Genomic DNA, 23,494 nt, shown 5'->3' on the forward strand with positions numbered 1-23,494 from the left:
CTGCATTTGGTCCTCCACAACAAACCACCTCCACCTGAACCTAAACATTGCTGTGTTGCTTGTGTACTTGCTCATACTTAGTCACTCACCAGCTCATATGTGCTTTATTTTTAATATGTTTAAAGTCAGAACACATCATCTAATAACCTATGATTCTGTCAGGCATCAAGCTGGCAGAGTAGTGCCACACCACGCTTGATCCAGTGTTGAGGACGCTTGGCGGTGGGCAACAACATTGGAATGACAAAATTGGTGGAATGTCCTGTTGTAGACAGGGTGCCCCTCCTCTCGCTTGTCTTGTAGAGAGGAGAAACGTAGTGACTGTCAGACTCATCTGGGATGTCTTTTGCTGCATGGTGGAGAAAAGAAGGCAAGGAAAAATTAAAACTCTCAATATTGAGATGAAACAAGATAGGTTAAGTTCCTGGAGCCATAAAAACAGAAAACGGCTGTTATGTAATTGTACATCCAAACGCATACGTACTGGGTTTTATCCAGATAATGGGCATCATGTGAAATAGGATTTTTGGGTACTGCTCTGCTAAAGCTCCACTGATGATAAAAACAACACAATTAGATGATTTTCAAGTGGTTTTCCTGCACTTCAAATAATGATCATTATTGTAAAAAAAAAGAAATCCTTGCATGTACCACTCTACCTTTCTTTGTCCCAACGAGCGCCATCGAGAAACAATCCATTAATGTAGACACCATCTTCTGGAGGCGAGTCTGACTGATCAACTGATAGAACCTGAAGGATCAAATCTCAATCACACGCGGAATGGCTCAAAGGATCAAATCTCAATCACACGCGGAATGGCTCAAACAAGTTTTTTATGTGCATTTAAGATAACAACTGACGGTTGGATTGTGCTGAAAAAAAAAGTGTGTTGACCTCAAAGTCAAAACCCAGCAAGTCAATTGGAACATTGTATTTCCTGGCGTAGTTCTGCGTTGCTCCCGTAAGGAAGGCCTGAGTGAAGAAGAATCCCGACAGCCAGAACACACTGGGCTTACCAGAGTCGAACCAGTCCTAAGGACACATTGAATTCAGGTGTAAACCGAAGTGGGCGGGACATCCTCATGTTGAGACAATTGTGACTCACCTGCAAAAACTTGAGCCTTGCCAGAAAGTCATTAATGTAGCTGCCCAGGGGCTTGAGGCTCGGGTACGAGCGTTTGGCCCATTGCTCTGGAACCTTGCCCACTGCCAAACTATTTGCAATTCCCTCCAGCTCTGCATCCATAACCACTAAACCCTTGAGGGCCTTTTGCAGGTTCTGAAGACTCACACGGATGGTAGTGAGAAGCCTGAGAAGGAAAACCTGGTGAGATCAGGTGGTTTACATGACATAAATTTGATTCAAAGAGTGTGCCCCTACGTGTTGTAGCGCTCCATTTCTTGGACAAGCACAGTGTTCATACTCTCCTTGTAGAGCACCGGGTACTTTGTGAGGGATACTTCAATGTCAAAATTATTTGGAAGCTGATGAGATTGAATAAATGCTATTGTTACTTCTAAAACTGACGACATACATGCAAATACATTTGCAATATTTTATATAACTATATCTCTCTCTCTCTCTCTCTATATATATATATATATATATATATATATATTTGTGCTATCAAGTGATATTTTTAACTAATTAATCACAAAAAATTCCATGATTAATCACATTTTTCAACTACAATTTTTTGCGAAGCTTGTAACAGATTTACTTGAATAATATCTTGGAATTGATGCAAAATCACCAAATATGAAGTATATTTAATTCAAAGACTGTTCTAAAAGCTTTCTTTGTTTCTTGAATCCAATCTAAATGGAGACATCTTGACAGCCATTTTTTTTTTAAACATTTCCCACAACTTCCCACAAGCGCCACACTCCAGCAGAGTTGGTTTGCAAGGCCCAGTGGTAACTTGAACACAATGTTTTGTTCTGAGGCGTGCTAAAGATGTACAGCTAATATGGTGCAATATTTGCAAAGTATGCTAATTATTTTTTAAATCAAACTGAGTTAACTGAGTGAAATTATTTAACAGAGTAATTTTTGGATTAATCACCAGAGTTAATGCTTTAATTTTGACAGTCCTAAATATATATATATATATATATATATATATATATATATATATATATATATATATATATATATATATATATATATATATAAATAAGTCATATTTCATAGCAGAAACCAGTTAATGGTGCAACAGTTAATAAGAGATGGATTACGAAAGGCTTATATATACATAATCAATCCAAATAAACACCCACTCCCTTAAAATAATAGTTAACAGTCAATAATGGAATGCCATTACCACTCTAGAAGATGGACTAATGAAAAAAATTTATTCCAGCCTACCTTAGTGAGGATGCCACTGGCTATGTCAAATAGCGCATTGTCACCCCCAGAGCTGCCTCCTCCCTTAGAGCCTCCTCCCTGGGTGAGAAGCAACGAATCAAACAACAGCTTGGTCTGCTGCAGGTCCTTTGAAATGTCCACATTTTCATGCATCCCAAATATTTCTGGGTGCTGGCTGACTGGGAGCTCCTGGGATGCGCAAAAGGTATTTTTACGCTGCTGAAAGTCTCGCAAACCAACTCATGACGACAAGCAGTATGATGTAAAGCTGGACCTTGATAAATCGCAGGTAGTCATCGTAAGAAGATTTGGGAGGGGCAACATAGTCACCGCTCGGTGAGAAAGGATAAGAAGGTTTATCCACAACATCCCTGTTGTAAAAGTCAGCCAACATGGTGTTCAAGAGGCGCCGATCCCAGTTGTCAGTTACGCGGCCGCCATAGTTGCACTCTCCGGTCAGGTAAGTTATGGCCTCGAAGGGCACATCATCATATTGATTGATAAACAACTACAGAGAAAGACACAGGACATGCCTTAAGATGAGACGAGAGAAATATTGCGCTGGGGAATGATTACCTGGAGCTGTCTGATACTTATGTGGAGGTCAGTCTCGTTGAAGCCATATGGAATATTCCAGCCAAGTGGGCCAAACTTCCTTCTCTCCTGAACAAGCGCGTGGAAGAAGCACAGGCCATATAGGAGCTTTTCCCAGACCTAAAACCCGATACAGTTGAATTGTTGTAAGAAATAAACTTGGATGTACTAAAATGTGGCCAAACCATTTAATCCGCACCCCTAACTCACCAGTTCTTTATTCATGCAATTATTGAAGAAGTTTTCCTCACAAACAGGATCTGACATGTACGACTGCAATATGTTTAGTCGCAGTCCTGTTGGAGGCTCGTTTGTCATTTTGACTCCATTCTGCAGAAGGGTCACTGGAAACTGTTTTCAGAGCAGAGGCAGCTTCAGGGCCCGAACCCAATAAAACCAAATTGCTGTACAGGTGGCCATACATAACGTTCCACTTTACCTTGGGCGAAGGGTAGCTTGTGAGCCAAAGTCGGAAGTCTTCGTGGCATGTTGCAGGACTAAAGTCCTCACAGATTTTCTCCAGGGTAGACATCCAGGACACAGCCAGATGACAATTCTGCAAACACACCCATGTCCCATTCTGCATGGCTGTAGATATCATTTTGGAAGCAATTGGTCCTTGGCCCTGCCCCAGAGAAATGGACTGGAAATTGTTCCCACCCATGTCCTTGTCACCTGCAAACTTCAGTAAGCCTGTAGAGCAGTAATGTGTCATGAATATTGGAGTGTCAGTGTTACAACATACATGAGGTTTAAGAAATAAACTGCAAAACCTACTAGCCATGGGATCAGCACCAGGAGAAAGCACAAAAACCAGCGGGATGGTGGCGTTAGAGTCCATGTAACTCTTGCTTAGGTCAAAGGGAGGCGGCTGAACGAAATTCTTCCCCAGCTTAGTTATTACATATTTGTTCACAGCTGGCACAATCTTGTCTGGCCTGAGACAGCGGACAACGATCATCTTCTGCAGTTCATTGAGTTTATCCTCCCAGGGTGAGGGCAAAGGAACATTGCTCGGATCTTTGCTGTCAAAAACAGGCTTGAAAAGTTCCGGGCTTGCAATGAAAGTGTCTCTGTGGAGTAAATACAATTCAGGTGCAACATTTTAAAAAGGTTGAGTAATATTCAACCAAAAGAGTTCCGAACAATGAAATAAACGTGAAGTAATTTTCTCACTTCACTCCTTTTAAGCCAGGAAGCTCGTTGGCTCTACAAATCTCATCCCAGCTCTTATCTTGGAGCCAGCTAGGATCAGGATTAGCAAGGGTGTTCTGCAGGCCCACGCCTCCCGTCATCAAGAAGATCAAGTCAGAGTACTCAATCTCATTTTTTTCCCTGAAGGGAAAGGCAGTATTTCTTTTATTTACACCAGGCCTAAGAATGATCCAAACAAGTCAGTTCTCATCCCAAAATGGTTTGTGACACTCACAGAAGCAGATTGCAGCAGAGGATGAAAGAGAAGAGAAGTTTATCCTTCTCAAACAGCGAGCGACAGACATTGCAGAACAAGTTATAAGTGAAGTAATCGACCAGGTACATGACCCTCTTTTCCAGGATCTTGGACTTTTTACTACACAAAAACAAGGAGAGGACAGCACACTCCAGTTGCTTGATGTCATGTAGTCAACTGAAAACCTACAACTTGGATCTTCAAACCATAAATGACTTCAAAACGATTTACTAACAAACACAATGTTTAAGAACGCACAGTAACATCAATGAGACCAGAACGATACATACTCATTAGAGAGAATCACTGTGTACATGGCTCACCTGTCTTGGATAGAGTTTATATAGAGGTTGACAAACCAGCTGAGAGAATACTGGTACATGGGGTCTATGTTGGTCAGGTCAGCAATGGTGAAGAACAGGACAGACGAGTGCTTGGCGATAGATCTGTAACACTCTCGAGACTCGGCTATCATGATCTCAGTCTCTTCTGCAATCTGGAGAATTCATTGAGACATTGCAGTCAAAGAAGAAATGCGTCATATCAGCAACACAGATCGCTCACGTCGAGAAAGGCACATGCCTTTTGTTTCTTTGTAATCTCATTGGACATGATCTTTGCAGAGTCGAGGACCTGAATGGCACTCTCATCCTCCAAAATATTTCCCTCTGAGGATGAAAGAGTCTCCAGGATCTTGTCCTCAGTTTCCTTTAGTTGGCGGTTATTTGCAGCAGACTGTAAAATTAGCGCATTTCTCTCCTCTTCAAGCTCTGGCCTGCAAAGCAGACCAAGAAGAAGAAAGCTTGACTCAAAGACCCACCAATTTGAGTGCAGGCTCAGTAAAACATGTAGTACCTTTCCTTGGCAACCACAATCCCAAGCAGCTGGTCCTCTAAGCCCTCTGGGGTGATCATGAAATTGAGCAGAGACACTTTGGTGGCCAATTCTGGTAGATAATGAGGGTTCCTCAGCTTTGTGGTGATGTAGAAGCGGAATTCGGGGGAGTACTCAATCACACTCTCCCCCAGTTTTATACATTCCACACCACCTACGTGAAACAAGCATGAGAGCAATTAATAGTTTTGACATTGTTTTCAATCTCAGGTGCCCTTTTTGCCGCTGTGCCAAAATGTTGGCACCTTGTTTGAAGGTTTGTTTGAGGAGAAGAGGTTCCAGTGAGGGGTCCAACTCTTCTCCTACATTTTCGAGCAGCAAGGGGCTTCCAAATTGAATACAGTTTTCCAAAGTTCTCATGTAGTCATCATCCGTTAATTTGATAATGTTCAATTTGTTGTCTTTCTCCGAATTCTTCACCCACTTGTTGGCCTGACCCTGAGGGTCAATCATCAGCGGCCTGAAAGAGCAGGGATACATAAGGACAGGCCTGAGTCTGGATGATTAAATATTTCACTACACCACTATGGCAGCGAAAGGATATTTATACTCTTCCTCCTGACTGGCTTTGTAATTGAATCAAGGTAGCAGCCGTCACATGAGCATAATCTGCTTCTTACCATCGCCGTGAATTACTGGTAATGACACCATTGTCAATCGAGAAAGAGTCAGTGGGAAGGCCGGCGATATTCCACGCCCTAATCTTAATGGGATCTCCCAGTGTCTTACTGAGAGAGAAGTCATCTGATGATGGAATGCGTTTAGACTACAGAAATAAAACGACAAAGACAGCATAGAACATGTGTCAGAAATGAAAGTGAAAGACTTTTTGCATCAATGAAGGAATTAGAGGAATTACTTGACACAATTTGATCCATTGACTGGTGCAGTCCTGTCTGAAGCTCGCAGTGAAAGCGCCGAGGTAGGCCATGACACCAGCAGAGATAAGGACATCCCCGGTTAGGTTGTCATATGTGTTCTGCAGATCTTCAGCAGCCTTGGACCATCTGAGGAAAAACATGGTGACTTCGTGGCACACTGCCATTGTTGTAATTGTTCTCATGAAAACAAATGTTGAGTCATTCATCACCTTGTTTTCTCCCCACCCAGACCGCCGATGAGTTTCTCAGCTCTCTCCAACTTCTGTTGGCATAAATCCCTTTGGGCTTCCAGCTTGGCCTTCTCCTCTGTCTTCTCCTGAGATATTCTTTGCAAGTCAGCTAAACGGTCCATGACCTCCTTTAGTTGGGCTCTCTTCTCTGATAGTGTGGCCATGGCAGCAGCGAGAGTCGCCTGAGCCTCTGCTTGTTTGGCCTTTTTGGGAGCCACGATCTAAAAGCACACAGGTGAGTATACCTGAACACACAACTGCATTTCATTTTTAAGCGCAAAAGAAGCTAAGGCACACCTTCACCACCCTGTCATAGGACTCCATCGCTTTGATCCATTTGCAAAGGCCCTCTGCTGCTGAGGAGGCTTTTGCCACCTTAGCAGGGCTGAAGTCAGGATTAGTCATGTAGGTAGCCCGGATTTTTTGCATAGATTCCTCCTGTCATAAAGAGAGAGCAGAGAAAAAAAAATGAAGATTTCTTCCTAATGTTTTTAGAATCACAATTTACAGCGGAAATGCTCACGGGAATATTGTCTTTGTCGTATTCCTTCAGATCCCTTAAAAAGTTCATGTCACCTAATAGCTTCTTACTTGGACCCCAGTAGTCCAAAATCTAGAAAATGAAGAACATTCCATGGTAAAACCAATGCAATGGTTTCATACCAATGTTGCTTGTGCCATGCAAATGCTGTTTTTTCTGTTCTTTTTTTTATTAGTGATAATTTAAAAGGGTAAACCTTTTTCCCGGACCCAGCAGGATCTGCCACCTTATCTGGAGCCAATCCTTTCATTACACACACGGCCGACATCACCAGCTTTACTCCATCGGGAGGATTTTTCATCGACTTTACAACGGTGATGTCAGCAGGCTGCAATCAAGAAGGTAACTGAATATCAACAAAAAGGTCACGTGGAAGGCTAATTTGGTTAGTTAGGACTGTTGTCACCTTTAAGGTGTTCAAAGCTGCGATTGCTTCCTCTAGGGCAGGGATGGCCGCTGCCAACTCACTATCACACTCATCCTTTAGTGCTTGAGCCTCAGCAGCTTGAATAGCTGTAGCCTCCTCTTCAACAAGCACAAGTTTACTCGTAGCTTCAACCTCAACAGATTCCACGGCAATCACCTACGTGGCATCACAGGAGACTATGCATAATTGCGTAGATATTTATAAAATGTATTTGATGCTCCTTCATCTCTTTACCTTCATCATTCGATCGTTTTCCATCTGAGCTTCTTCAAGTCTTGGTTGTAAGTCTACCAGCTCCTGTTTCATCTCACCAACCTTCAGCAGTACAATGTTGGGGGATTTTATTTTTAAACCGGTTCATGTTTTTGATAGCGGGAAAAAAATGATTAAATTAAATTGGTGCATATCCTGTACCTGAGATCCAGCAAAGGCTAATTTTTCCAAACCATTGGTGTATCTTTTCTTTGCCTTCATGATGGCATCTCTTTTCATCGTGAGGAGCTGACTGAAAGCGGCCATGAGCTCCAAGTAGGATGTGGGTGTAACATAATTATGGCGACCTTGCTCAGAGAGGAATCTGCGAAAGAAAGGGTCCAGTCAGAAGCCGATATATTATGAACGCTTACTTTTAATAGTCCTGTCTAGTGTCTTGTAAACCTCTTTGAAAGCTGACTGGCAGAGGTATGAAATATTTTGCAGATGGGTATAACTTCCTGTCTTTCATCTTCTTTCATATCCAATGGCTTCAGGAAAGAGTTGGCTACCCGCTCAAGAGCCTCCTCCGGCCAAGGCTGTTTGGGCATATAGACAAAAATATGTTGCTAAGCCGACCAGTATTTCCAATTTTTTACTTTCTGAGTACCATGACTTGTTTCTAACATCAGCTAACCTTTAATTGATAATGCATATTTAGTACCTGGAACCAGTTAATCATGCAGCAATTAATAAGAGATGGAAACTGGCGAAGACGATTGCGAAATGCTTCGCCAATGGGACTGAAAGCCACAACGATGTGCAGGTTCTCCTTGCAGCTTGCCACAAAGTAGGCAAATAGAGTCAAATGGCTCAACTCAACACTGTTACTCTTTGCTTTGGCAATGGGACGCACTGTCTGAAAATGGGAAGAGAATGAGATTATTTTGTACACAGATAAAAGTGGGTGTTCCAAATGGGCACATCATACAGTTCTTGTGCGTTCTATCATGATATTGAAAATGACAATGTGAACAAGAACCACATTTCACCCATCCATCCATCATCGCAACTGCTTCTCCTCACAAAGGTCGCAGAGGTGCTGGAGCCTATCCCAGCTGTCTTCGGGCAGTAGGAGGGGTACACCCTGAACTGGTTGCCAGCCAATCGCAAGGCACACAAAGACAAACAACCATCCACGCTCACACTTACACCTAGAGGCAATTTACAGTGTCCAATCAACATGACCTGCATGTTTTTGGAATGTAGGAGGAAACCCAGGAAAAAAAACCACACAGTCACGGGGAGAACATGCAAACCCCACAAAGGAAGGCCGGAGCCAGAATTGAACCCTGCACCTCTGAACTGTGAGGCCATCGTGCTAACCAGTCGCCCACCGTGCCGCCAACCACATTTCAGCAATTACATAATATTGAGTATTTGAAAGCACAGTACTTTACATGTCATACCTCAATGATATCCTGTTTCTCATCTGTAGTAAACAGATTGGGCACCTCTCCTGAATTCAGGAGACTGTTCACATCTTCAAGAAAAGCCTCTTCTTTGATCTGCGCATCGGTGAGCAAAAAAACGATTCTTTGGCCCTTCACTCCTGCATCCTTGAGAAGCTTCTGTAATATCAAGTTCAAATGCACTACATCACAGTGAGAGAGCAAACCACAAAAGACGAAAAAAAAGTGCCAAATATAGATTACAAGCACAACGCTTACCTTGAGGTCATCTCTCCACTCAACCATGCCATAACTCTTTGAGATCTCAGGCTGGAAAAGACTCATCTGGGCGATGAACGTAGCCAAACGAGTGATGGACTGGCGCCCACTGCCTCCCACTCCGACTAGGAGAGCATGTCCTCCTGGCTGCTTCAACACACGGCTTATACGGGACAGGTGCTCCAGGACATAGCTACATCACACAAAATTTCTTCAGAACAGTACACCAACAACATTTAATTGTGAATTTATGAAAAAGTCATGTTTTTTTTAAGAAGTGTAGACTTAAAAAATAAATTCTTTATATTATGCATGTACTGTATCACTGGGTTTAATTTAGTCCTGCAATGATGATGAAAATGTACCGAAAGATGACGAGATTCATGCGGCTCTTGTTCATCTGGTTGTATTCAACAAGACATGATTCCACCACCTCAGCAAAGCTTTCCACAGAGGGCACCTCGGCATACAAGCGATCATCAGCCTCAAGGTCAGGGTTCATGTAGTCGCCAAACAGTAGAGTCTGCATGTCTTGCTCAACCAACTATCCAAATAAGAACATACCAAACTAAAATTAAATTTTGTCGAGGTTTTCACCACAAATATGCATTCCCTTTGACCAAGTCCACAAAGTTGTGAGAAAAACGACCCATGCTTCCGTTGCCTATGGCTGTTTGTGTTGACATAGCTCAAACAACGCTATCAAACGGCTATTTTAGATTGGTTTTATACTTATGCATACAAACTCAGAACGAATTCCACTCTCATAGCAGGACTATGGGGAAAAAACTGAATGCAAATATTTAATAATAATTATTATTATTTCATTATTATATAATGCGTTCAAAATTTGATTAAGTAAATATTGTTCACTCAAATTGTGTGGTTTCATTATGTCTGCAATGCATGATTTACTTTTTTTTTTTCATAATGCCACGGGATATGCGCATGCAGAAGTGAACCTCCCTACAGCCGAGCTACTGTAAGGCTTGTTGTTGGAGTTTATTTATGCATCGAATAAACCCAAAAAACTCCCAAGACGTGTGGTAGTTTGTGGCAAACATTTTCTTCTGCAATTTGGGAGAACACAATTGTGGCTCTTCACTTATGCCAACACCAATTCCCTCTGGAACAGCAAGATAGCCTGTCCAATTTAGTCTGTTTTGGGGGTATTTTCCATCAGTGTGCGATATGTTATGGGGACCACTGCTCTAAAATGAGAGAAATTAGATGCTTCTTTGCAAACGTATTGCATGATCGCTGCTGTTGGCATTGGTGTGTGGTCACTCATTGGGGTTTCTTTAGGTAGAAGTACAGATGTGAAAGAGTCAGTCTGCAAACATGCACGTGGAACAGTGCCCACAGCAACTCATTTTGGAAACAGAAGCAGGTGAAATAGGCGAGCCTTGGCCACACCCACCAAAATACACTAATTGAATGTTAGGCTAAGAGTAGACCTTCCTAGTGGAGTATGGAATTCTACAATAAGGAGGAATTTTGCAACAAAAAAAAGTGTTTTGATCCAGTATTAGGGTGTTCAGAGGATGGTTGATGTCGCTGAAACGCTCATTAAAAATGTTGATCTCAGGCATCGTAAATCACGACAGGTCGGAGGCACCTACATCTGAATCCACAATGAGAAAATCAAAAAACGGAAGCCAACGTACTTTAGTGCCTTGTTTCAAGTGATCAAACACCAGGTTAAATTCTTCATTGAAGTGGTCTTTGAGTATCTTGGTCATCAGCTGATAGAACCATGCTCGATCCTTGTCATCCACCAAACGGTCATAAAAGACGCGGAAGACCTCGTGGACAAACAGACGAATCATAGTGTGTTTGTTCTCCAGAGATTTGCTCTTCACAAGCAGGCACCCTTGTATAACACGCGAGAAGTCGCGCAAGTTAAAGGTGTAGTGAGACTTGGCTGGTGTCGGAAGCAAGTTCTCCATGGCTTGCTTGTAGACCTTTGAAAAGACATTTTGGAAAACTCAAGTATTGGAAAGATAAATGTTTGTCAATAGGAACGTAAATGTATTGGTCCGATCAGGAGCACTCACTTCCATGGTAGCTGTCACTGTTTGGCTGCCGATAGTAAAATATTCTGGCGAAAATTCATTGTTCTTAAGATAGAATGCCACCATAATGGAGAAGATTCGAACCATGGTCTCGTCACTGAAAGAATTGATGCTAAAAATGTTGAAGTGGCGCAGGAAGCGAGATGTCACAGCATTCCTGCCGCCACCGGGAGGACCCATGGCTGTAATGACCTGGATGTCAACTAATTTGATGCCGGAAGTATCCTTCAGGTCATACCTGCCAGAAGATAATGGATTGGTCAAGAAATGTATTTTACCCTCATACCATCCAATCTCTTTCTTTGTTTGGTGCTGAGGTGGCAATGGCTCATACCACTTCTTGTGATCCATAAACTGTCGAAGAAGTTCCACGGGTGGCTGAGCTCCAAACTGTTCCAGTGCTGGCATATTCACATCATCTATGAAGATGAGGTATTTCTTCCCCATGGGAGGGCCAAACACACCTTTCCGTCTCTTATCTAATTTGGCCATGATGATGTTCTGGAAAACACAAAGAGAAAAGAATGAGACCAGGAAAGGGTGCAAAAGATTTATAGCCATCAGTGGGTCCCCCTGACCTGCGTTTGGTTGGCAGTGGTGCGGGCTGAAAAATTGATTGAGAGGGGTAAAAAGAGGTCTTTGTCTAGACCGTTCATCAACTTCTCCATCACATACACTGATTTTCCAGTGCCAGTAGGGCCAGCCAAAAGTATAGGCCTGAGCAGAGAAAAGGATCGTGAAACAGTTAACACAACTGATCAAATTCATGCCATTCATATGTCTGTGAAAATATTAACATACATTCCATAGGTGATGCAAATGTCCATTAGGAAGGTGTAGCGAACTGAGTCAATGGTGGGAACAATAATGTCTTGCACTTTGGTGGTTTTATCTCCGAGGCTGACACTTTTAATGGCATCATTCCAGTGAATCCATTTGCCCTTTCCTTTAAACTGAAAATATATTAGATTAGACTGCACAGGAGTGATTTTTAAGGAGTGATTTAGAAGTCCAAAGTTTCTGGCTGATATAATCAGTGGTACCTCATAGAAATAGTCATACACTAGGCCTTTCTCATCTACTGGGCACTCCCACTTGTTCACAATTTCAGGAACTGGATGACCCGCTGTCCTTCCAGCCACAGTATCCCTCATGAACTCACTAAACTTCTCCCTGCTTTTTGAATCACAACTCCCACCCACAGACCACACCAGGGAGAAGGAAAAGGCTGCCTGCAAAATAAAAGAAGACAAGTACAGCACAAAAGTCAAATGAAATGTATGTCGAACAAATGAGGTAATTTTTGTCCAACTATAAGTCCGTAAATGATAACAAACCCCAATTATTCATACCATGATCCAGGTGTGAATAGTTTTCTGGTTTTTCTCTGTCTTTAGTGGTTCAATTAGCAGCATCTCAAACAGTCTACATAAAGATACTGATGTGTTCCAGTTGGTTGTGGGGATAATTTCCTGTCAATAAAATGGTAATGACGTAAGATTTGTTTGTTCTAAATTGATGAATACTGCTTTGGCCTTTGTTTTTTTGCATCTTGATAGCTTCAGGGTTTGGTAATACTTACTCTGCAGTGTTTACGCACCAGCCTGAGGGCAGGTGGCAGCAACCAGTGAAAGAGTTCTAGTAACAGATTGTTATGGTTAGGACTTTTCAAAACCTCAGGAAGTGTGTTCATCCAGGAGATCACTAAAGGCTCCCAGCCCAATTGAGAAGGTTCCATGTAGATCATACCACATCGACTGACTGTAGCAGGCTGCCATAGGACATATGCTTTTTTAGACTTGTCATCATGACATCAGACTTTGGATTCAGTATATATCCATTGGATAGTTCAATTTATAGAAACATTATAGTTAAAAACATTCGCATGTTATTCAGTCACTCCAAACTTACAGAGGCCTGTGAGAGATCCGTCGCTTCAAAAATTACACTCATCTGATTGGACATCTGGATAATTTCTCCACTCATCAAGCACAACTTTAATGTGTGAAAAGAAACACAATTGGTAAAGACACTATATCACAAAAGTCTCCTGAATGTCATATATATACCTTTTTGTTGTCATCCAGCACAGTGTTCATACTTTCAATCCACAACGTATCTATGGGTCCGTCAAACACTACCCATTTACGTTCTGGTGTTTCTGCTGATGCATACTCACGAAATGTGTTGGCCACAACCCCATCTGTCCACTACGAGGAAAAAGGACAAGCAGACACTAAAAGCTCTGAAAAACAAATCGTGAACTGAATACATGAAGATCCAAGGTGCAGGCCCACCTCATGAGAAACAAGATCAAACTGTCCAAAGAGCTGTCCCATAGTAATAGACTTTGGGTTCAGCGTCCTGAAGATGACCTTTTCTTCCTCTCCATCGCCTTTTTCATTCATTAGAATTAATGCGTCAGCAAGAACATGGAGGACTTTTGTCTTGCCCGCAAATGATTCGCCCACTAGCATGAACCTGAAGCATAAAAGTAACTCGCAATGTCTTGTTGATCCAAGTTGTGAGAAATACAGTACTTTGTAACGCAAAACATGAAACCTAACACATCCAAATTAGGAATTTCAAAAGTAGCATACCCATGTCGTACTATCATCATCTCATATGTCTGGATCATCTTCCCGATAAAGATCTGCGTTGACTGTACATTATGTTTTTTACAGCACTTTGTAGCAGCTTCCAAGAATAACTGCACGACACATGACCAGACATCATATTGTAGTTGATGCCACATACTGTACATCCCAGATATGAATCTGCATGGAATACGACAAAAATAAGACATTGACAGATCTTACCTCATAGTCAGCCTCAGGAAGGGAAATGCCAGGGAACAAATCGCTGGTGATTCCATTGAACAGTGGGATATCATGCGAAAGAAATTTCGGCTCGTTAACATCTTTTATAGACCTGAGAAGCTAGACGTTAACAGAGAAAACCTCCATCAATAACCAGAACAAAGGAAGTTTGGGGGGAAAAATCATTGGTTCTATCAAGCTCAGCACAAATACCAGTATGTCCTCATTCTCATCGGGATACTTGAGCTTGAGATTTCCTGCAGCCACAAGTACAGCTTTGACAGCCCTCATGCCGTAATCGTAATGGAACTGGGAGGAGAGCTGCTCTGAGCACAGCTTGTAAGTCATTGCAATTTTGACAGAAAGAGGCTTGGCATTGAGGAATCCATATGAATAGAGAGAGATCTCTGCTATCAGAGCATAGTTGGGGACCATCATGGTCACTGTGCGAAACAACACCTGAGGAACATAAAAGGCCCCCCACCACGTTAAGCAAAGTAGAAAAATTAAAGTTGTGATCATATCAAGTTACTTAATTTCAGAATAAAGTGCTATTAATGCCAAATAAGCATTTTCTGTTGCACAATTTGCATGTATTGTAACTAAGTTCGAAGACCTTAAGGTTGTCAGGGAGTTCAGATCGTCCTGCGTAACCAGGATTCATTGTGATGGACACAAAACAGTTGGGATTGAGTTTAAGCATGGTTCCTTGAAAGTCAAAGTACTCCAAGTTCATCTCAATAGCCCTTTGGATGCAGAGGACTTGCTGGGCTACTACAGACAAGACCTCAAGCTCAATACGGTTGAATTCGTCAAAGCAAGCCCAAGCTCCAGATGAAGCCAAACCTTTGAAAAACTGAGAAAATGCACAAAAACACAGAAAGTTTTGTTAGAATCAGAAATCATAATCGGACAAATGATCTGTTTTTTTTTGTTCTAATGTTACTTTGCCCATAGCAAGATAATCCAGTCCATCAGAACAGTTGAAGACCACACACTGCACAGCTAAAGCTTTGGCTAGATCCTTGGTGGTTTCTGTCTTTCCAGTTCCAGCTGGACCCTCGGGTGCCCCACCCAAATTTAGGAAAAAGGCACCAATCTGTCAGTATAGAGAGGGAATAATTATAAACATTTGTTGATATACTAAAATCAAGAAACACTTCTGTCAATCACTATGTTTTTTTTCATACCAGAGTTCTGTAGCATCTGTCAGTCAGCGGGGTGATGACCAGTCGAGCAGAGTTCCCCAGATACTCATAGGCATATTTAACATCACAGTTCATGATGCGAACTCTAACATCCCCATTGCTCCAGTAGTAACGAAGCTGTGCTAGCCATCGAAAATCACTTTCATTTTCTACACCTATAAGTAATGCAAGTAAATATACTTGTATTTTGTTTAAACTGAGAAGTAGAAAAACAGTAACAGGATAATGAATGTAGGCCTTTGTGCCATGACGTACCATGCTCAATCAGCTCCATAACCACATCCCTGGCATGGACATCAATTGTCACCAGTGCTCCCAAAGTAATCCGTGTTTGCTTGGGTAGTATCCCTCTCACCAACCCCACAATGTCATTCAGCTGTATCTGGAGTTTCTCAAAGTAGTTTTTCACACCCTGTAGAGGCAGTCAGAGACCTGTTTTATTGGTTCAAAGATGTCACTAAATAAAGGGAGTTACCCAGAAGTCAGACCATTTGTTCAGAATTTGTGAAGGCGAATAACGTTTTAATTTCATGTTAAGTGTTAGTTTATCCTCAAATATCTTTCCTGGAAACCTTACTCACTTCAGGCCCTTCCCTGATGGCTTCATGTGCCTCGAGGGTCCAGAACATTTGTGAGGTACATAATACAACCTGCCCGGGCCACTCCTTCACCCACTGACTCCGTGGAGCTTCAGCATAGGCCTGCCATGACAACAATTCCACAATAACTGACATCTATATTGAATTCGTTCAACCTGTTTGCATATTCATGGGGAAAAATATCTCTGACCGGTGGTTAATTTTGCTTAAGTCATCTCACCGTTCTGGAGCGATCCACTACATCTCTGACACTGCGAATCATCAAGTCTTCCACCTGTACCAACCACTTTTCCACTGCTCCTTTGGCCTCGGCTGTAGATATGAGTTGGATTAAGGCAACACGCTCACCTTCACTGCTGTACATGGCCTTATTTAAAAATAAAACCAGTCAGTATCCGAGGAAAGTCTATCAACAAACTGCATTTTTGCATCACACTGTACACTGTGTGAACACCTACCTGGATATCAAGGTTTGGAAGAAAGTCGAGCTTGGAAATACCCTCAAAACACTTCCTCAGATGTGGCTGTACACGCATTGGATCCTTGGTCTCAGAAAGAATTTCCAGCATTTCATCATTTGACAAGAAGAAGAACCTGGGTGACAAGCCGTTATCCATATTTTCTATTGACAAAAACTGTCAAACTGATAACAATGTTGCTTTCTTCACCGTGGAAAAAAGAGACGTTTTTTCTCTAGATAGTTATTTATTCCTTTCATGATAGTGTCCAGGTGGCAGTTGCAGTCTTGTAGTTTCTCTAGTAGTCCAGGCATTGAGGTTGCCTCTAGAAGCTGGTAGAAGACCATTTCATAATCATTGTCATCCATAGCCCGCTATTGATGGCACACAGCTGATGGCATATGTAGACATCTACCTTTGAATCCTTGACACAGTGCCTCATGACCTCCTTCCAGTTTTTGTCAACAATTTGGAAGAGTCGTCCTTCTTCTGGAATCTGCTGCATGATGTCAGCAGAACAGAATATGGGCTCAAGGTAAAGCCACTGTGCTTGCACCTTCAGCCATTCATCAATGGTTTCCTGGATACGAAGAAGACGCTCCTCCCAAATCTAAGTCACAGACCAGTTTGGTGAAAGCCATTTACAATAGGCCTTATTGTACAAATTGTCATTATCCAGGTTATTTAACCTTGATCTCATTTTCAAGGGGCTTGATGAACGGCGAACTCCTCATTGTCTGAGTTTTCACAATCTGGTCATCTAGCATTGCCTGAATTTCATCCAAAGCAGTCAAGATGGACACACCAGTGTCTCTGTAAGGCTGATGCTGGAGAGAAACACCATCCCAAACAGTAACCATGTTTTTCATGGCTTTCTCCATAGAAAACTCCTACAAAAATGCAGTTAGGATACATGTTACGAAACCTGTTGTTGAGGGAGAAAAAAGAAAACCAACTAAGGAATGCTTACTTTACTAGCAGCAGCACTGATTGATTCGAACCTTTCCAGGTAAGGAGTCAAGTTTTGTTTGAGAACTTTACGTAGTGTTGTACCAGCATCAGGAGTGAGATCATACCCAACGATCTCTGACATCTGCTGCCAGTGGCGATCTCTGATGCCTAGATTACACAGGACTGACACTAAAGGGATGTGCTCCTATAGAATAATAATATTTTTAAGTTAAAAAGAAGGACCATGATATTAATGAGAACATTAAGCAAAAGATACATTGGATACCTTGAACTCTTTGACCTGCTCTAATACAGTTGAGCACAAGACTGAAGGACTCTCATATTTGTTTGTATCTTGGTCACCGTGCCGTTGTCTGGACAGTCCACTTGTTTTTTTAGTATCCCATTTACTCTTGCTCTGTTTCTGCTGAAAGTGCTTCAACATCTTGAAAATTTCCCTGAAGAATTCATCCACCTTTACCTCCATTCCCTCGCCATCTAGGTCCGTAAAGGAACCATCCATCCAGCTATTCCCAGAGAAAACATTAGATGCAATACTTAATCACAAAATGTAACCCATGACTAAAAGCAGACCTGCTCTTTGTGCGTTGCCACTTTAGTAGCAGTCCAAAAAACTTCTGGTACTGTTCAACACTGTCTCTGATGACCGCCACTTCCGGGTAACACGTTTGTTCCCACTGATGAAACGCTTCATCTTTGTGGATGTCAGTGATCGTTTCCTCAGCTTCCTGAAGAAGGTTCTGAACTGTCCTGACTTCTGTTAAGTACTGTAAAGATAAAACATTGTTGAAATATAGCTGATAAAATGCCAAATCTTGGAAATGACCTGATTGATCAGTATGGTGTCCTTTGCTGAGGGATTACAATATACAAAACCCTGTAGATGTAAAAGTTCTATTTTCACTAGGGCTGTTAAATTTAAAGCATTAACTCAGGTGATTAACCCCCCAAAATTTTAACTCAGTTAAATATTTCAACTCAGTTAACTACGTTTGATTTGCTTAAAAAATAATTTGCATACTTTGCAAATATTGTGCCTTATTAGCTGTCTTTAGCACGTCTCAGAACAAAACACTGTGTTTAAGTTACCACTGGGCCTCACAAACCAACAGTGCTGGAGTGTGTCGCTTGTGGGCAGTTTTGAGAAATGTTTCGAAAAGTCTGCAAAGATGCCTCCATTTAGATCGTATTCAAGAGTCCAAGAAAGCTATTAGAACAGTCTTTGAATTAAATATACTTCATATTTGGTGATTGAGCATCAATTCCAAGATATTATTCAAGCAAATAACTGTTATAAGCATGACAAAAAACAGTAGTTGAAAAATGTGATTAATCATGGAATTTTTTTGTGATTAATTAGTTTAAAAAAAATAATCACTTGACAGCACTAATTTTCACTAATGAAGACATGAATTAGGCTGGTGCTTAGAATAACAGTTTAAATATTTGAATCAGCTTCATTGACAAACCAAGATCCAAACCCCAGGAGCACAAATGATTCAGAGTACCTGTTGCATCATATCAAGCTCAGAGCAGTGAGGGAACTCGTCAACCCTTCGTTGAAGCTTGGCCAGATGAACCGTGACCCTTTCTCTTTTCGCAAGCATCTCTTTCTCCCCCTTTTTCTTTGCCTCTTGGAAAACCTAAAAATGCATATATCCATTCCATGATCATACTTGAAGAGAAAACAATCTTTTAACACCCACATTGGATTTGACAGGAGCATTACCTCATCGCTGAGTTTAAACACCTCTTGGATTTTCAAAGGCCACATAAAAACAGTTGAATTGAGTTTGAGATCTTCTGGTTCAAATATGTGGACATCTAGAAGGTAGCTCAGTCTGCCGTGGGCTTTCTGTCGGATGATAAAAGCAACAACATTTAAAGATCAAAATAAATGAATCAAGAAGCTTTACCGATTGTAAAATCAGTTACACAACTATGAATTGTACCATTATCTTTTCATGAAGAAGTGTTACATTCTGTGTCTTAGTTGTTTGAATGTAATCAATACTTTTGGCCATGTCATCTGTAGTCTTTGGTGCATTCAAAGCATTTCCCCGGATAGTCTCAAAATCTGAGCAAATCCTTTAAAAAGAAACATAACAATTCCATACAGAGAAAGAGGCCTGTTCACCATGGATGGACACAATCCACTTAAAATGAGAGACTCACTGGAGATTTTGCTGAGTGTGCTTAGTTTTCATGCTGGTGATGAGTATTACAGCATAAGATTCAGCTTTTTTGGCAAGTCCCTGGTTTAGCTCCTCACAATACAATTGGACCATTGGAAAGTGAACGATGGTTGGGAAGTTGTCAAGTTTCTTTGACAAGTCACGAAATTCTTCCACTTGCTGGAAAGCAGAGTTAGATCACGCATCGACATTCAGAAGTGAGGCCCAGTAAACGACTGAAATTGTGATTCTCACCTGAACATAATCAGCAAATGAGTGGGTTTCTTCCAAAAAGGTTTCAACTCGTGTCTGAGCACTTCCATTGACTAACCAGTCATAGTTGTGAACTACAAAATAATTATATGTTAGATAAACGTACTTAGTCTAAACTTGTGGATATGATTAAATGATTTTTAAGATTTATGGGCTCTGTTTTCGTAGACAGCACATGTCCGTTCTGGTGTAAAAACTTCCACATCTTAATTTTGTGCAAGTTGCCTTAAAAGTGTTTGGGAATTTGGCAGACCGCACTGCACCATACTGGGTGTTCCGGCATCCGAAGACGTTTTCTTTGAAACCTCACCAGAACACCTGGCAAATTGGTGGCAATAGGTACATTAATCTATAGACCAGTTAAAAGCAGGTCTAAGTTATGGCGCATGGGCTATAACGTGTTTTGGTGGAAATGATTGAGGAGCAGGCAGAAAGATTCAGAGCTCGGTCGATGTATTTCCTGGATGTCATCGTAGAAAACAAATCCTGGCATGTACTCCTGCGCTGAATTAAAAGAGAATGAGAGGAGTCGCCTCCATTGGCCGGGAAGCAAGTCGGCTGAGTTCACCCCCACAATGGAGCAAATACAATACAATTCACCTTTATTTATATAGCACTTTCACAATGGCTGGAGCTGTATTCCCTTTTCTAACTGCGCACCTATAGGAAATACCAAAAGAAAGAAAACTCCACTCATACACACATAGACTTGCGCTGGGAACGAAGATAGGGCCCTATAGTTCCATCACCATAATTCTGAAAGTATAGGTCAGGTTCTTCTAGATTCTTGCGCACAGTTTCCGTGACAATGAAATGAGCCCAAGCAAGCGTGTGATCAGGGGCTTTGGCATCCACAAACGCCAATGTGGATTCTGCCAGCCACGACTGAACCGTCTGCACTTTCTGTGGATGAAAAAAACAATCTTTAAATACATTTCAATATGCAGATTGACATGGGGGGGCATTCGGCATATATGTGAGCTCACCTGCAGTGTGTTTGTAATGCCATTAAGAATTTCAAAAACATCTGCTTCAAGTTCCTGTAAGGTGGGGTAGATTCCCATCTTTTCATCATTAAATGTCAGGGACATATGAAAGATGGGTAAGAAGTGGTAGTTGTCGGGATGAAATGGGAAGACGAACCCTTCCACACTCCTCTGAAGCAGAGCTTTAAGCTGGGAATTTGAAAAGGACAAATAGGATACACATTTGTCAAACACCAATCTGTGGAAAACTGAAGCCAATGAAAAACTGTAAAAAGACAAAGAATGTTGGACGATGTATGGTGGCAGAACTCCACCTGATTGGATATGAGGGTGCATGCGCAGTCAAAGAAGGCATCCATGACATTATCTTGAACTGACCCCAGTGTGTTTGGACATGTCAATAAATTGATGACTTTAGGAAACCAGGTATTCATGATGTTCTCCTCAGCTGTCTCACATTCTACAGCTAGGTCTTTATTCAACACTTTGCCATCAACAGGTCCCAAAGCCCTGAATGAACAACAGCAACGTTTGTTCAACAACAGGGTACTTGCTTATTTGACGTTCTCTGCATTCAGGCCGTTTACATACCTATAACCCGTAAGGTCCACTAAGGCCATTGAAGAAAAGGTTGTGTGTCCAATTTCCAAAACAGTTTGCATTATGGGATGTAGAATGTGCAAATTTGTCTTCATAAGCTTTCGGTTTGTGACAAAGGTCTCGTGTCGTGTTTGAGAATATTCAAGAATACTCCAAAAAAAAAAAAATAGTCATGTTACAAAGGTGACAAACAAACTCCATTGACGGCTTATTTTCAACGAGAACACATCATATGTGGCCAGAAAACACTCACTCAAGTGGAAGAATTGTCTGTTTTTCTGGAAGAGGTTCTTCACATTCTGGATCCTTCAGGAATGTGTCCACTTAAACGAATACACGTGAGTTGTAGTGTTTTTGGACAACAGACACACACGCACACCCCCACACACACACACACGCACGCTGGTAATTGTCAATACCTGTGTGTTTGATGATAACATCGTGGAAGTTGTCACTGACTTCCTTGAGGAGCTGGTGCAGGAGTTTGTTTTTCAGAGGGTTATCTTTAAGTTGAGGAGGGATTTGACCGTCAATGGAGTCCAACCACTCCTGCGGAATTGGAATGACTGGGCGGCTTTCTACACATTGCTTCAAGAATATGTAGTTCATCTGCCCATTAGGAAATAGGTGGCTCAACTTTTCGAATGAACACACAACATTCCACAACTGGAATTTGCTTTGAAAAGGTAAACTCACTCTTTGTTCCCGATCTTCACTTTGCATCTGTAATAAAAATGTTGAAATAAAACGCTCAATATTTATAAATTGTTTTATTTTGTTTTTTTTGTTTTTGTTTTATGTTTATCTATTAGTTGTGACAGTTAGGCGAACAATCGTTTGTAAGAATACTCTTACACTTAGAGGGAATTGAGGCTCTGGTGATGGGCTGTGGACAACTCTCCCCCTCTCTTTGTTCTGTTTGTAAGCCTCCACTGCTTGGGACACTGCCATGCAGCTGCCACTTTGGAGGAAGCCAATTGGCCTGAAAAATGATCGACAGTCTGTGTGCAGCACAATGACACTTATTTTGCGCATGTACACGAGTAAGTTTTTTTTATTGTAAGTGTGTGTGCGTGTGTTAGTGGGAGTGTGTGTGCGTGTGCGAGGGCGTCTGCGCGCATGTGTTTTGCTACAGTACTGTACCGCAGTGACTTACTCTGAAGTAAAATTCCAGTGTTTACTTGGCAAACGAAGTCTACTCTGATTCTAATAAAAAAAACACATTTAAAATATACATACACTTGTAAATGGAGTCGCTGTTGTTGCACTTTCCTCCATCGTTGTTCCACAAGTTGATAGTAAGTAGTTGTGGGTCTCTGCTTCGCCGACATTTCTACTTTAGTACAGATCCATGAACCTGGACAAAGGCATTTTTATTTACAATTGAAAATGTGTCGTCACACGAATATTTTTCTCGTATACTACTTACCGTAGCATACCGTGCTTTTTCTTTCAACCAGTGTTAGCAGAGCATGACTTTTTTACTAACACAATCCTAACGACTGCATCCCCATTGACTTTGTGCGGCATGTTTAGGCGCCTCGTTGCCATAGACACAGCACCACCGAGTCGCTCCGTAAAAGGGGGCGGTACCTGTGGTCTCCTTACCACCCCCACCCCACCACTTTCCGTGTACTTTATTCATTACCAGGGGATTCGTTAAATAATAATTCACAACAACAAAAAAATCTAATAATTACACTCAACAGCTAATTTTAATCAGAGCTAGCTTTATGTGTCCGTAAACGCTTTTCTAACCGACTTACATACTGTTATTATTATTATTATTATTATTTTTAATTAAAACGATAGCAGATTTGAAACGAGCTCAATGCAATGTTTCTCATCGTGACTTGTGTTGATGGTGGGGAGTGGAGGTTGATATGAGGTTTAAACTAAACTCGCTTCGCCATTTTGCAAATTAAATAATAAAAAAACGTTGAATTCATGTAATTGAGAATGATAAATAAATGGTACTTTTATTAGTTTGCACTTACGTTAGGAGTATCATTATTTAAGCAA

The 23,494-nt window shown here is 41.5% G+C and overlaps 1 protein-coding gene across 1 annotated transcript; it reads right to left on the reverse strand.

Moving 5' to 3' along the window:
* Positions 1–55: 55 nt before the first annotated feature.
* Positions 56–23,000, reverse strand: LOC148340619 (dynein axonemal heavy chain 12-like). Its single transcript, XM_088289983.1, has 74 exons — positions 22,902–23,000; positions 22,712–22,829; positions 22,328–22,454; positions 22,169–22,195; positions 21,892–22,081; positions 21,726–21,795; positions 21,464–21,622; positions 21,187–21,382; positions 20,873–21,061; positions 20,636–20,789; positions 19,869–19,960; positions 19,615–19,793; positions 19,392–19,527; positions 19,169–19,294; positions 18,948–19,082; positions 18,013–18,206; positions 17,705–17,945; positions 17,438–17,623; positions 17,157–17,357; positions 16,883–17,077; positions 16,678–16,799; positions 16,468–16,603; positions 16,230–16,376; positions 15,992–16,111; positions 15,666–15,822; positions 15,393–15,565; positions 15,149–15,301; positions 14,819–15,058; positions 14,416–14,661; positions 14,203–14,322; positions 13,984–14,093; positions 13,681–13,864; positions 13,453–13,593; positions 13,295–13,378; positions 12,966–13,154; positions 12,736–12,855; positions 12,427–12,615; positions 12,185–12,336; positions 11,962–12,100; positions 11,718–11,884; positions 11,366–11,621; positions 10,976–11,272; positions 9,674–9,852; positions 9,309–9,501; positions 9,048–9,209; positions 8,303–8,497; positions 8,044–8,177; positions 7,801–7,963; positions 7,621–7,701; positions 7,366–7,542; positions 7,156–7,287; positions 6,942–7,031; positions 6,716–6,856; positions 6,398–6,639; positions 6,167–6,314; positions 5,928–6,073; positions 5,553–5,767; positions 5,269–5,461; positions 4,996–5,188; positions 4,737–4,909; positions 4,393–4,533; positions 4,140–4,298; positions 3,741–4,036; positions 3,403–3,656; positions 3,174–3,314; positions 2,946–3,083; positions 2,644–2,877; positions 2,370–2,558; positions 1,383–1,486; positions 1,107–1,311; positions 896–1,033; positions 660–751; positions 485–552; positions 56–349 (listed from the first exon to the last, which is right to left on the reverse strand). The coding sequence occupies exons 2-74, from the start codon at positions 22,801–22,803 to the stop codon at positions 159–161; spliced, it is 11,838 nt and encodes a 3,945-aa protein (XP_088146109.1). The 5' UTR covers positions 22,804–22,829; positions 22,902–23,000; the 3' UTR covers positions 56–158.
* Between the last annotated feature and the right edge of the window lie 494 nt (positions 23,001–23,494).

Source organism: Idiotropiscis lumnitzeri, chromosome 3, assembly GCF_059441095.1.
Source record: "Idiotropiscis lumnitzeri isolate Australia: NSW breed Sydney's pygmy pipehorse chromosome 3, RoL_Ilum_1.0, whole genome shotgun sequence".
Taxonomy (NCBI): Eukaryota; Metazoa; Chordata; class Actinopteri; order Syngnathiformes; family Syngnathidae; genus Idiotropiscis; species Idiotropiscis lumnitzeri.

Coding starts and splice junctions, on each gene's coding strand:
- LOC148340619 (XM_088289983.1), bottom strand. CDS start 22,803: ATGTCGGCGAAGCAGAGACCCACAACTACTTACTATCAACTTGTGGAA. Junction 19,083..19,168: donor TGTTTAAACTCAGCGATGAG/GTAATGCTCCTG, acceptor ATGCATTTTTAG/GTTTTCCAAGAGGCAAAGAA. Junction 4,534..4,736: donor ATAAACTCTATCCAAGACAG/GTGAGCCATGTA, acceptor GTTTTTGTGTAG/TAAAAAGTCCAAGATCCTGG.